General features: G+C 39.1%; 1 protein-coding gene across 2 annotated transcripts in view; it reads right to left on the reverse strand.

Moving 5' to 3' along the window:
• Positions 1-3,027: 3,027 nt before the first annotated feature.
• Positions 3,028-15,469, reverse strand: part of map2k5 (mitogen-activated protein kinase kinase 5) — a 53,212-nt gene continuing 40,770 nt past the window's right edge. For both annotated transcript variants that reach the window (XM_086026630.1, XM_086026629.1), the window contains one exon: positions 3,028-4,254. In XM_086026630.1, coding sequence (XP_085882756.1) covers positions 4,126-4,254 — 129 coding nt within the window. In that variant the 3' untranslated portion in view covers positions 3,028-4,125. The remainder of the gene's footprint in view (positions 4,255-15,469) is intronic.

Below are 15,469 nucleotides of genomic sequence, written 5' to 3' on the forward strand. Positions count from 1 at the left end.
AGTTAGCACTGGCCCGAAGCGTTTCACTAACCGCGGTGAGCCTGTTAAGATGCATAGCAGTCCCGTCCCACGGTTTACTGGCTCACGCATAACCAGAAGGTGACTCCCGTCACCCGTAACATTTAAGTAGAAGTCAACACAAACTCATTTTTTTCCAGAATATGTTCGATATAGGCATATTCGTTACAGCGACTTCTGAGTTTTGTAATGTTACATGTGGAGTCCCACAGGGATCGGTACTTAGCCTTGTTTAGCATCTAGATGCTTCCGCGTGATTATGTGTAAATATAACATTCGTTTTCACTGTTACGCCGATGATACCAATTATTAGGGATGGGACGAGACAAAAATCCCACGAGACGAGATGTCTCACGAGATTGAGTCCGCGAGAACGAGACGAGGCGAGATTTTTGCTAAATTTCGAATATAAAAAAATACCTAATGTAATTTTTTCAGTTTTCAAAATGTTTTTTATCAAACAGACTGCAAGAAAATTAATCATCTAGCTCTAAAGTGCAAATGCAAACAGGAGTCACTTTCATTACATGCTCTCAAATATTGCTGCAATAACAGCTAAAGCTGAGATCTTTCCTCTTACTGAACACTTTGACAAAATCCAACTGTGCTCGTGGGGCAGTAACTCAATTGTATAGTGTTTTATGTTAATTTATTGGCTTTATTTAATAATAGTTTTATTTACATTTCATATATTTGTTAATAATTATTGATATATTTATTAATAAATGTATCACTGCCTCTTGTTTTTTTATTTATTGTATTGTTTTTAAAGTGCTTTGTTACAGCTCTAGCTTTTATGAAATGCGCTATATGAATAAAATTGTATTGTATTGGAGAGTTCAACTTGTTTCTCAGTCGATCTTCAACAAGAGGAATGTCACTGCGTCTGTGTCAAGATTTCTGCAACTCGTCGTAGTTCTGGATTCCTTAGAGCTGCAGATACGGCACCCTGCTGCTCTAGATCGCGAGCCATCATGTCCAAAGAGTTAAACTAGCGCGTGATTACGTCCATAATTTGTTTGTGCATGGGTGGCTCGAGCTGTCTTTATTTGGACGTCAACGGTGCTGCTGCTGTTGAGCATCGGTGAAAAAAAGAAACTATACGCTTGACACGTCCAAACAAACATGATACGCGGTCAACTTTGGACCAGCTGCACTAGCGTTGCGTTCATTGCCTGCACGATAAGCACTTAATGTGTGGCTCAAAGCCAGCCACACGTATCGCCACATCCATGTTGCGAGCGTTGTCGGTCACAACAGCGACTTTGTGATTTGACCTCGGAAGTTCCCATTCGGTGACAGCTCCTTTTAGGACATCTGCTATATTCACCCGGACTCCAAAAAACCGTCAAAAGAAAATAGATCTCGTGCTGAGCAGGGATGAGAAATCTCGTGGTGTTCTAATCCCGCGAGATCTCGTAGCATGAGATCTCGTCCCGTCCCTACCAATTATATATGCTGCTGGAAATAACAAACTCACGCAATTGCTGTAATCTAGAGGCATGCCTTGCTGATATTAAACAATGGGTGTCTTTTAATTTTTTGCTTCTTAACCCTGATAAAACCGAGCTGTTGATCATTAGGCCGGTTCTTCATTGGCACCTATTTAAAGATACTCGTTTGAGTCTTGATAATTGTACTATTTCCCCAAATTCAGCAAAAAATCTCTGTGATATATTTTATTCAACTTTTTCATTTCAAATGCACATTTAGAATATTACTAGAACTGTGTTTTTTCACCTCCGCAGTATCACTAAAATCCATCCTATTCTATCTGCTAGTGACGCACAAATCACAATTAATGCGTTTGTTACGTCTCGCCTCCATTATTGTAACGCTTTGCTCTCTGGTCTTCCCTTGTCTAGAATTAAAAGTCTGCAGTCAGTACAAAATGCTGCAGCCAGACTCCCCTACAAGGATGAGAAAGTTGGATCATATTACCCCGATATTAGCTAACTTGCATTGGCTCCTGGTCCACTTTAGATGAGATTTCAAGTTTTTAATACTTACCTATAAGCTTCGCACCTGCCTATCTCGTTGATTTAGTGGTATCGTATGTTCCGTCCCGAAAACCTACTTTTGCAACATGCTGGTCTTTTAGTGATCCCAAGAGTCAAAAAGAAGTCAGCGGGTTCTTGAGCATTTTCTATTCGGGCTCCAGTTCTCTGGGATGCCCTATCTACAGATATTAGACCTCAGTAAAAATGTTTAAAACACGACAAAAGACTTATTTATATACTGTTGCATTTAGTTGAACAACACGTTGGCCTGTTTGACTGCCGCTTCTATTCTCTCTCTTGCCCCCGCTTCCGTGGCTTGAGTAGGGAGCTAAGTGACGATGACCGAATTGGAAGTCGCTATCTCGATTCTGCAACGACTGCCTGGGACAAGATGGAAGGTTGACCATCTCCTCGGAGGTGCTGCTATGGAAATTTCTACATTGACCAACCTGGCGAGGACCCAATACACCGAAGTTGTCTTCATGCAACGCATCATCTGATTGGACTTTCAACTAACATCGTAGGATCATCATATGTGTTAAATGTTGCCTACTCGGCATCCATCGCAGCCTGGTCATCCTGGAAGGGGGATTCCCCCATCTGCAGCCCCTTCTCTAGGTTATGTTTTTTTTTTCCTTAGTGGCGGTTAAGACCAGGGGATGCCGTTAATATTTGTCAACTGGGGGCATGTGAAGCCCTTTGAGACTTTTCTGTGATTAATGGCGATATAAATGCATTTGTCTTGAACTTGAATTTCAGTAGACTCCAGTCACAACTCAAACTCATGGCAAAATATTTGACACTGAAAACAAACTGTGGTAAATGGAAAACAGCAACTCTCCACATCTCTTACCTTGTCTTCAGGACAGTGAAGGCATCTTGAACATATTCAGTCAAAGCCTAGAGATATTGTCAAATACCACATTTTTTTTGCTGATGGAAAATCCATATTTGTGTTCCTTGACGGGACATACAGTATACTGAATTAATGTCCTCCACGAACAATATGTATGATCACAATACAACTTTATTTTTAGACAATGGATGATGCATCACAGGACAAAGCAGTGTCTTGAATGTAACAGTGTTTGGTTTCTAAGAGAGGGGAATGTTTGTTTTTTTACTTGGGGCCTGCAAGTGTTCAGCAAAAGAAAAAAGTAAATCAAAAGCTGCAGATATGGGTCTTGCCTTGTCAAGATTTCTCTCAATGGCTTTTTACACTTCAAAAATAGAAGCTGGCCAAATTCAATGAAACCCTGTGTCTTTACAATTGAGTACGTCATTCTTATAACATGCTTGGTGCATACTTTTCCGACATCCTTCGAGATCAGCCTCTCTGAAAATGAGGATTGAGATCACGACCAGTGTGGTCGAGGACTTAAGTTTCTCTTAAGTTTCTAGCTTTTGGGTCAACGATTGTCAGAATAATAAGCTATTCATTGATTGTCAAGCAAGTGCACATATTCTAGGCAAAGGGCATATTGATTTGTGCTGCTGCCATAAATTCATGTCCGATGATGTTAATGTTAAACCTGTTGGCGCTATACTTACAATTTCTCTCTCCCGAGGAGGAGCCAATTTTCCTATTTTGGGTCTCAAGCTGAAATAGTTTAGCCCACAATGATTCCTGTCACTAACAAGAGTTGGGAAATCAGTGGGCGTATCCTCATAAAGCTATTATAACTTGTTATATTTTGCCAGAAAAGATTGCAATTGTGGAGACAAGCTTTGTTACTGAAGTGATAAATGACACCACTGAGAAGAGGAGCACAAACATGGCAAGTATTCACGTGCCAAAACCACCATCACTCAGCACTGCTCATATTGCGATCTTAAACGATGTTACAATCATTAATCACCTTTTCTTCTTCGTTCATCCGATTGGACAGGAGAAGACGACCGGCACTGGAGGGTTCTTCATAATTAATGCAAAGCTTGAGAGTGAGTCTAACGAATGTGAGCTCCTGTCACTGCACAAAAGTGATGCAAAAAGGCTCAAACCTGTAGTGACTGGCAATCTTGTCTGTTGAGTCATTTGCAGAGTGCAGATGGACATACAGTACATGACCTTGAAGCCTTGCGGTGGTCAAGGGACTGGCTGAAAATATCATGGTCCATCAAGGCGCAAGTTACGACCTTGAGCCTGCTGCGTTCGCCTTGCTTCCAAACAGCGACAAACCCACATGGACACAACCTCTGCATTTCCATCATTGTATTGTATGATGAAGGAATGATCCTAAAAAACAGAGAAAGCAAAAAGGTTCATGAATACCTTCAGGAGGGTTGTATGCTAGGGCTGAACGATTTATTGTTTTGGGACCAGAATCACAATATCAGACAACTCGATTTCAAGATTGTCAAAGTTGCGTTTGTTTTTTTGTGTTTTTTTTAAAGGACTCTTATGCCCACGCTCACCATTCAGCGGCATGCTACAGTGAAAAACAAAAACCAGCACCGAGGCGGCAAACGAGGCGGCGCTAAGCGCTAAAGTGAAATGCAGAGTCAAAAGACCCCAAATAAGTTCCTAGGTCTACAGTCGATTTTACAAAGAAGTCTGGATAGAACCGCGTTGCAATCAATACGCATCTACACGTAAAATAAGATGGGTATATTAATTTTGTACATGCTCAAACACCAGAACACGCAAATGGCTGACGTCAGCCATGACGAAGAGCTCAATTTCAAAAGTCTATTAAATGTTTAGGATATCATCAATGTCATTTGCACTATTTTGAATCACAAAGTACTGAGTTTTAAAATCTACACAGTAGGTCTCAAAGTTATAATTTAAAAAAAAATTTAGCTTTCCGAAGGGACAATGTTTTTATTTGTAAATACATTTCATTACATAAACGAAAAAGCCATCACGTTTACACAAAAATGCAGCCAAAAGTACAAGTCAATCCACACTCTATCAATTTAAAAATAAATACAAAATAATAATGCAAACATTTAAAAAAAAAATCTGACTCATAATAGGGGACCAAGAATCCAGCATCAACTGATCGCCAACGACCGTCCCCCCTCCCCCTGTGCCTAAATCTCATACTAGTGTATGGCTCAGCTTCAGAAAACAAGTGAGCTGTGATTGGTCGTTACTTGAGCAATGAGCAATTGTGATGTCATTTTCAGTTAGCAGAAGTGACAAAATGGCCGCCTGCAGAAACGGCCAAAAAGCGATGGATTTTGCTGCTTTACACATATTCCACAAATGCAATATTCATCGGAACGCCTTGATTCAACTAGTGGGCCTGCATAGAAAATATTCTTGAAAAAATATGTTTGGGTTGACACCACTCCAAAGCTGCTTAATGTACAAAATAACAGCTAGCGGTGATAAAAATTACAATCCACAAAATAAAGAAACAGGAAGTAACCATTTTGACATTGAAAATCTTGACCCCACAGAAGTCAAATTTCACTTAAGTTAAAAGTCAATTATACCAGTGACAACATTTTCTACATTCCTTTGCTCAGACCTTAGTGGCGGCTAATATTTCCATAAATAACCCTTTGAATACTTACAATATTTCTTTGTGTTGACATCAGATTAATTCATTGATGGTTAGATGAACAGGAGGAGCAATAAAAATACACACATTCATTTCTTTCTGTTGTAGCTTCACTCCCAATGTGCAATATCTTTTATGATCAATTTGACTATTAACAGCTTGGAAGCGCACATAATAATAAAAATAACCCACATAAATCAAAGTGGAAGATGACTAAATGCTTTAAATATTTAAGACTAACAGATTATACTTTATTATCATAGTGTATTGTCAGGCAATTTGTAATTATTGGCTTTATTGATCTGCTTGACAGGCTGAAAAACAGTTTAGTAACAGAACAGAATTGGAAAGTGTCTATATCATAGGTTAACATGTCTAAAGATGTGCATCACTACAGTGTTAATTTCCACAAATGGAGAATGGATTTCTTTAACCCATTAAGGCCTAAAGCACCTGGCTTAACATCTCCCCAAAACCTATTGGCGACTACAGAATCACCCTTTAAAACCTGAAGTTTTCACAGAAATTCAACACCTCCAAAATAATTCATATCTCAGCGCTGTAGCAGATTGAAACATCATTCCAAAAGAATTTTAGATCTTAGACGTGGCTTTCACACAGGCATTATTTCCTGTTTCAATCAACGACGTAAAAATTAAGTGTCACTGCAAGAACAGTACTATGTTTATCAAAAAAAAAAAAATTGAGTAGTAATTACCATCTTCTATTCTGTTACAAAGACGTCAGTATCGTTATCGTCTACAAACATATATCTTAACCATATATCACGTTCGACGGGTTCCGCTGGTTCAAAGACTACAAGTCCAGTTACTGCTGTTACTTATTTCAGAGCTCCCGCGGTCGTCTGCGCGTCCGGCATTATGCTCGAAAAAAAATTCCGCAACATCCTCCAAGGTACACCGCCGCGTGTATATTTTGATGCATTTCAGTCGTTAAGAGACCAAGAATTGGATTAGAAAAAGAAAATGATGTAAACCTTAAGGGTAGAAAGACGCAACAGTGCTCCCTGTTTTAGTGGTAGAAATGCGATTATGCGCTCTGGGCCTTAATGGGTTAAATGGGAACACGTTTTCTTTAATAGTGACAGCCTTCCTTTGCTAAGGCTGACCAACTCTGCATTTTAGAGGAAGAGCAAGAAGAACAGGCAGAGAAGGTCCTCAACAGGAGCCTCTAGTACCGTAATGGTCATGGTTCCCACAGAGTAGAGAGAATATATGAAACAGTGCAAGTGAGTATTTTTGTACTGTATGCTGTTTTATGTGTTGTTGCGCTGTGTGTATTAAATCACAGTTGTTTGAGCGTTTATAATTATGCAAAAGGCTGTTACCCTGCCTAAGACGTTTCACATTTTATGTTACGATTAAGCAGGATGACCTTTGTTATACGAAATTGTATGGCTTGGTTGAACAATGGGTGTTGAAATATACAATACATCATTCTCTTTTGTTTTATGTGTCAATTTTACAGTAAATTAATTGGGGGTGACAAGTAAAGAGCTTGAAGCTTAAAGCGGAAGTCAACCCTTTGTTGCAGCAGTTGTGATGTCATTTACAGTCGACAGAAGACAAAATGGCCGCCCTCGATGGCTAAAAATTTGTGCATTTTGCTGCTTAATTTATTTATTTCATTTCATTTATTTTATCATTTATTTCAACTAGTTGGCCTGCTGGGAACATATTCTTAAAAAAATATGTTTGGGTTGACTTCCGCTTTAAAGAGTAAGAACAGGTGTAAGTGTTTTTGCAGAAGTTCAAACGTGTTAGAAGTGTGTGGATTGAAAAATGCTATTGTTATACTGTGCTATCAGCCTACATAATACCACATAAACCTGTGACTTTTAAGGGACTGAGAAGCCTCATGAATCGTCTTTGTTCTTCTAATGGGCAACTGGGATTAACACAGTCTGAGGTTAATTACTAACACATCAGTGCACATTTGTATGTAAGTGTGTGTGTGTTTGACACAGGGTGGAGTGGACACTTGGCGGTGTCCCTAAGTGCTGAATGCCCATATCATCTATCATTCCACTCTCCACTCGCAATGGTGAAGATAAAGGAGGCAGTCCTAATTTTTTTTATCTTTTTCTCACATCTCTCCACCTCTGGCCTAGAAATGAACCGTTCCAGGTCACCGGTGTCTGATGGAACTTGACATGGATGAAGTACTTGGCACAAGCTAGGTAGTGTGCATAACTTAAAACCGTAAGCAAGGCATGCTGAATTTTGAATTGGAATTAAAACAGTGTGGCTAATTTACATAATACAGCCCACCTCAGACTTTCTCAGAAAGAATGTAAGAATTGAGCTTAAGTCTAAATTTGGTGAATGACCTCATTAACCCATTAAGGCCTAAGGCGCCTGGCTCAACAGCTCCCCAAAACCTAAGGTCGTGTTTGGAATTACCCTTGAAAACCTGACATTTTCCCAGAAATTCAACACCTACAAAATAATTACTATTTCGACCCCTGTAGCAGACAGAAACATAATTCCAAAAGAATTTGAGATCTTAGACGTGTGGCTTTCACACAGACCTAAGTTTATTCATCTTAACTGTTTCAATCGAAGACGTAAAAATAAACTGTCAGTGCAAGAGAAGCACTATTTTTAGTTTTTCTAAAAATCGAGTGGGAACCAAAATCCTCTATTCTGTTACAAAGACGTCGATATTGTCATTGTCTACAAACATATCTTAACCATATAGCACGTTCGACTGGTTATACTGGTTCAAAGTCCACAATCGCTTCGTCTACATCACTGCCGTTACTCATTTAAGAGCTCCCACGACGTCAGCCATTATGGCCTGAATGAATTACGAAACATCCTCCGCGGGCTTACGACACCATCATCTGTATATTCTGATGCATTTCATTCGTTAAGAGACCGAGAATTAAATAATAAATAGAAAATGACGTATGCGCTCTCCCGGCTTTAAGGGTACAAAGACGCAACAGTGCTCCCGGCTCTAGTGGTAGAAACGCGGTTATGCGTTCCCGTCCTTAATGGGTTAATGACATTAGGGGTCACCGGAGGGTCATGTACCCTCTCCTTATGGGTGAAAGGTCACTAAATAATGATGATTAGTGATGCTTGATGATGTTTTAATTAGGAATGCACGATAATTAGCGTCCCGATATTGGGAAAAATGACATCATTTGTATCGATACTGCAAATTACGCCGATATTTAGGCCAATGTTGATAGTAGTGGTGCAACGGATCACATAAGTCACGGTTCGGATTGGTCACCAATTCTGAGTCACGGATCGGATCGTTGTATGGATCAGAAAAAAAAATAAATAGAACTTTGCCTTTATTTATTTTATCAAACACTTCCCCATAAAAAAAAAATAACATAATGAACTCCTAATGTCTAACATGGATGTTTACTCTTTAAGAATGCAACTTAACTCACTATAAGGCAGGATACATTATTTTATATGTTTTATATGTACAGTGAATAAGATAAGGTTTACTGCTAGACATTTTGAGCTGAATGTTTTCTTAAAATTATTTAATGAGAAAAAGTGTTTTATGAAATAAATTGACACAAAGTTTTATTTAGCTAGTTTTTTGTCACAATGAAACAGACCTCAAATGCAATTTAAGGCACATTCCCTTCCTTAAACATGGAGAGTGCAATACAAAGTAATCAAGGTCCACAATATTGAAAAAGAAAAACAAAAATGACAAACAAAAGTAAGCCAAGGAACAGCCAGGCACTTGTTGCTAATGCTAACAGCTAGCTGCTATCCATTAACACCGAGACTTGTGCCGTATCGTACAATGACAGCGTAATTACAGTAACTTGTGGTTTGTTAGCATCCTAAATAAGCGACTGAATATGATTTCGGGATGGCGTTGTGTTGATGTTGGTGGCAAATGTTAAAACTGCTACCAAGCAAGGTGAAACATGAAAAACGGAAGCCAACTTAGTCGTTACGCCACGACGATCAGAGACAGAATTGTGGCAAGGCACAGATCTGGCCATGGTTGCAAAAGAAGGTTCCTAATAGCACAGTGGCCTCCATAATCCTCAAATGGAAGAAGTTTGGGACAACCACAACTCTTCCTCGACCTGGCCGACCAGCCAACCTGAGCAATTTTGGGAGAAGAGCCTTGGTGAGAGATGTAAAGAAGATCCCAAAGATCATTGCGGCTGCGCTCGAGAGAAGCAGTAGGGAGATCGGAGAAAGTTCCACAAAGTCAACTATCATTGCAGCTCTCCACCAGTCGGGGTTTTATGGCAGAGTGGCCAGGCAGAAGCCTCTCCTCAGTGCAAGACACATGAAAGCCCGCATAGAGTTTGCCAAAATCCACATGAAGGACTCCCAGACTATGACAAATAAGATTCTCTGATCTGATGAGACCAAGGTTGAACTTTTTGGTGTTAATTCTAAGCGGTATGTGTGGAAAAAACCAGGCACTGCTCATCACCTGCCCAATACAATCCCTACAGTGAAACATGGTGGTGGGAGGCTATGTTGGGGGCGTGTTTTTCAGCTGCAGGGACAGGACGACTGGTTGCAATTGAAGGAAAGATGAATGCGGCCAAGTACAGATATATCCTGGAGGGAAACCTCTTCTGGAGTGCTCAGGACCTCAGATTGGGCCAAAGGTTCACTTTTCAACAGGACAATGACCCGAAGCACACAGCTAAAATAACAAAGACTTCAGAACAACTGGAGAAGGGTGCCGAGATATTGTCATTGCTTGCCATCATAGACATTGCCTGCTTGTTAGTCTTGTGATTAGGGCTGGGCGATATGACTGAAAAGTACGTCACGATATAAGTGTTTCATATTGGTCGACATCGATATATATTTAATTTTTTTCTTTTTTTAAACTATTGAAAATAATGACTGGAAGAAAAATACATTTAGGTTATTTCATTTTAACATAATACTTAACCTTCAATAAGAGGTGAATGTAACTATGAAAGAGTGAAATAAACTGGTCGATATAAAGATTAAATCAACTCCATTTTAAAGATAATGTGCTTAGAAGGTTGAGAAATGTTTGAAAAACGGTCACAATCTAAGTATTTCATATCAGTCAATATTGATAATTATTGATTTTGTTTTAAACCTTTTCTTTAAATAACAGTTAACTGTTTTTTGTACATTGTTATGTAGTGTAATGTGCAGTGTGTCCTCCATCAGTGCATTGTAAATGTGTATTTGCATTAGAGTTGTTGACACATATATTAGCCTTCATTCAATGTTCATCCAATGTAAGTGAACGAATGGACGCGAGAATAGCGCATGGCCGCCGGGCCCGCGAGCATGCTCCGTTGAGTTAACTGCTTCTTCTTTGGTTTAAACGCTTCTTCTTCATGTTTGGAGGCGGAAGGGCGCTGCCTACATCACACACCATGCTGCAATTGGGTTTGTTTTTCTTTTTTTTAAAAATTGTTTTAATCGAAGGCATTTTCTATTGGTATCGATCACGTGTCAATCGCGATACATATCGATATCGAATTCTCGGCCCATTCCTACTTGTGATTATTGTCGATAGTTTCGTCCTAGTCAGTAGTATTGCTTATCTTCCGTTCGCTAGTAAGCACTACTGTGATTTTGGTTCTGTTTTGGCATCTCTGCCTTGTGTAGGTTTAGATTCATTTTGTGTTTGTATTTCATACCCTTCTCTTGCGGCTCGCCGCCCACCTCCCTAGTTAGCTCTTTATTTGTTTCTACGTCAACCTTTTGTCACGTCGCTTTTTGTATTAGTAGTTATTTCACGCTCGCGCCCTCCTTTTGTTTAATAAAACTTGTAAACGTGCTTTGCTTGTCTGTGTCAGCTTTGGGGACAATCACACGCGTTTTATGCATCCCATGACATGTTTAGCGCACGACTGATATTTGCTCCTTTACAACAGATTTGAAAGATACTGTACACTAACAAAGCGGATGTTGATGTAAAAGAGAATAACCATAGGGATTTACAGATTTCCATGCTAATTGTCCTGCAAGAAACTTGCCGGCGTTGATTCGGTAGATCTCAGGTTAGGTTTATAATTCCTTCATAATCGGCTGAGTGAAAATAGAAAGCGGTAAAGACTGTTTTTGGATAAGTTGGTTTGCAAATGGGACACACATTCTTGTACTACTGAATGATTAACTGTGTCAAAACCTTTGACTGGTAGTGTACATTTGTACGTATACTGTACATGTATATGTACACGGAAATGTTTTCATACAAACATTTACAATAATTACACTAGAATTTTACAACTGCTGGTTGACCACAGTGTCTTCTGCCTGACATACAAAATCAAATTACATCGGTGTCATATACAGCTAAAAGAAAATCGCTGGCCTGAGACAACTATGGAGAAAAGTTGACAGGAGATGGAGCTTGAATGACGCTCCAATGGCGTGACTGACTATGCCTCAGTGACATATTGCAGCACACCAGTATGTGTGAATGGGATATTTGTCAACAAAAACCCATGGGTCATACATGAAATCATTTTGGAGTGAAGGTGCTGACAGGAAAGTTCAGGCCGGATGGAAGAGATCTGACACCACACGAGGAACCCAAACAAGGTCCAATGATATGCTGACCTTGTGAGGGAGCAAAATTTGCAAGAGCACAGGTACGTAATCTTACAACGATCAAATCGATAGTTGTTGCTGGTCACAAAAAAACTGGAGCATTTAAAGATCTGGAGGCATATCTTAGGTGTGCCCAAAGCAAAAGCAGAGTTGTGAACAATGCAGGTTCCACAGCAAACACTGCTGTAGAACCATCCGGGTTAAACTGAACTGGAAAGTTCTTGAATAAAATGAAAAGTGAACAATAAAACCTTCATTCCCCACACGAAGCTATCCTTTGACACTAACCCTGTGAAAGGGGAAGCGGTAGCTCATGGTAAGAACTTGGGCTTTGGAACCGTAGGGTAACAGTTCAAGTCCAGCGTACAAAAACAAAAAGATAACTTGATGCTGGTAGGATGCTAGTCTCCTTCCTAACAACTGTTGAGATGCCCTGGAGCAAGGCATTGATCCCATTCCCAATGTGGAGACCAAAATCGGAAAATTTACTGATTGACGTTTTAGGTTACCACCCACACAAAGAAGTATCTGATTTAGATTTATAGTCTGATTAGTTTATAGTCTAACTCCTAGTCATCGTTTACTGTCAGAAAAATGAATGAAAAAAAAGTCACATTGAAAGTAAGAATGGCTACAGAAGTATAAAAATACATGAATAGCACATTAGTAAAATACAAGTATGTGGCATTACACTTTTCTAAATACGATCGTTAACTGAAATAGACTGTCATACATGAGAAATAGTTTGATAAGATGGTTTATGACAGACATAAGGCAAAATCAGAGTTTATTTGATTTGAAAAAACTGCTGAGTAAATTAGATATATTATACTGAACTGTATTTTAAAACAGAATATGTGTGTTAATCTGGAGACAGGGAGACATGGGAGGGATTCTTTTGTGAAACATAGAGGGGCTCATCTGGTGTCTCTGGGGTTGAATGTGTTTCTGTGCACGCCTTTGAATAGAGAAGCAGAATGGGGGGCTGCATTGACAAGGGTGCTAAAAGGCTGTGTGAAGGCTACTGACTAGGGAATGAGGGATGATGAGGGTGAGCGGGAGGGAGAAATGGCATGTCAATCAAATCCCAATCAAATAATGTAATTGTTGTGAATGCTTGCACTTGTTTTTCTGGCCTTCATAGACAAAAATAAGTGCATGGTCAAAATAATGTAGCCCAGTGAAGTCTGATAAATGTTTAAATAAGGGAATTTTACACTAAGGTTGTGTATGTATTTCTTTTTTTTTAGCAAAAGTAGGAGAGGAATAGTATGGAGGCCATGAAGTGCAAAATACAATAACAAATAACTAAACGCAACAGCAAATGACAAAAAACCCCACACAACAACAAAAAACTAAACAAAACAACAAACAAGTAAAAGCAACAAAAATGAAGACACAAACAAATACATTAGCAACGTCAACCTCTTCCGGTAGGTTAATGTCACTGTTTTATTTCATTTGCTGTTGTCGTTTCTTTGTTATTTGTTGTTACATTTAGTTTTTTTGTAGTTTTGTTTAGTTATTTGTTTTTGTTTGGTTATCTTATGTTTTTCATTATCTGTTTAGTTTTTTGTTTTGTTTGTTATTTATTTTGTGTTTTTCTTTTGTTGTTTTATGAAAGGCGAAGTCAACCCAATTTGTTTTTTTGTTTTTTTTACAATAATACGTACCTCCACTAGCCTAAATAGCCTAAACACGGCATTCTGATTAATATTGTGTTTGTGGAATGTGAATTGAGCAGCAAAATCTAGCCATCTCAGGGGGCGGCCATTTTGTCACTTGTTGTCAACTGAAAATGACATCACAGTTGCTCAAGTAACGACCAATCATCCATAAACACAATATCAATCAGAACGTAATGTTTAAACTTGAGAGGCTGCATAGAACATATTACTGTGAAGAAAATTTTCGGGTTGACTTCACCTTTAAGGTTTGTGTTTTATTTGTTTTTGTGTTTTATTTCCGTTTACAGTTTTTGTTGTTTATTTTTTTCATTCTTTTCATTTGCTGTAGCATTTAATTTTTGTTGTTCTGTTTAGTAATTTGTTGTTGAATTTATTTTTGTTTTGTTTAATTATATTTTGTTATGTTTTGCAATTCGGGGCCACTGTAGGATAGTCTGCTTATAAGCGAAACCAAGAAACCTCATACAGGATCGGTGATCATCAAACCGTACTAGCCAAGCTCCTGGAGACAGCCCAGTGGAGAGTTTCCTCAACTGGGCAATGTCATTAACTTATGAAAACAGTATAGCGTGTCCCCAATAAAAAATGCATACGCATCAGAAGAGAAAAACACACTCACCTTCCTTTCATACGGCTCACCATATGTTCATTGCAAAAGCTTAAGATTTGTACAAATAGGTAGAATAAAGTTACCTTTCAAATCAGAAAAATGACGAGTGATTCAATTTGATAGAGCTGACTTTATATAGTTGTTAAAACCTATGGCTGACAAAATTACATATGCGTCAGTTTTCACTGTCCTTCAGTCCATAAGTTACAACCAGTTCCTTTGCATCAATAATTTGTGAAGACAATAGTAGGTAGGTTTTAACTAAACCTCCAAGCCCAAACCTACAAAACCCTGGTCCTCATACAGTTGCCATAATTACTAGACAGTAGGTTGATTTGTTTTTTGATATTTACTGTACAATTATTTGATAAGGTTGCCTTCAAGTAGTAAGGAGTAGCTACGATAAAAACTAAAGGCAAATGGTAGCACAAGCAAAACAGGTCGATGCCGTTTGGCACATTAACATACAGATAGAATAGGTAAAAGAGTTTTAATGGACTCAGGAGGCTGGCGGAATGGGGAGGCAGAGTAAGAAGTGTGGAGGGAGGAAAGAGGGAATGAGGCAGAGGAGAGAAAGAGAGACACAATCAGCAGGCTGGCATTACAAGAGGCAGGCAACCATGACCTTACATCTCTGGGCTCATAGCAGTGAGAATGAAATAAAATGCCTACAGGTAGACAAAAATACAGGTAAGAGCAAAAGCAGATGATAGAGAGACACTTGGCAAGACTAAAGTTAAAAACAAAAGCATTATGTATATTGCTAAATATGTAAGGTGTGTTTAAAGATGCCATCTACCAATCCATTTACAGTGCTTCCGCTTATTCGGGGTAAGGTCATGGGGACGGTAGCTGTAGCCAGGGAATGCGTTTCCAGGCCAGTCGGGAGACAGAGTGATGAAGATAGAGGCTTTGTTTGTTTAAATGTTGATGAACCGGCCATAAAAATGAAATCCCAAAAACTAACTTTTGACCGAAAAGTACTGCTAAAAAAACTCTGTCATGAAACATTCACTTCCAATGAGTGTCAGACCATGGTTTCCATTTAGCCCTCTATGGTGTCAGACTG

The sequence above is a fragment of the Filicampus tigris genome, chromosome 3, assembly GCF_054856515.1.
Source record: "Filicampus tigris isolate MCC_2025a chromosome 3, RoL_Ftig_1.0, whole genome shotgun sequence".
NCBI classification, from domain to species: domain Eukaryota; kingdom Metazoa; phylum Chordata; class Actinopteri; order Syngnathiformes; family Syngnathidae; genus Filicampus; species Filicampus tigris.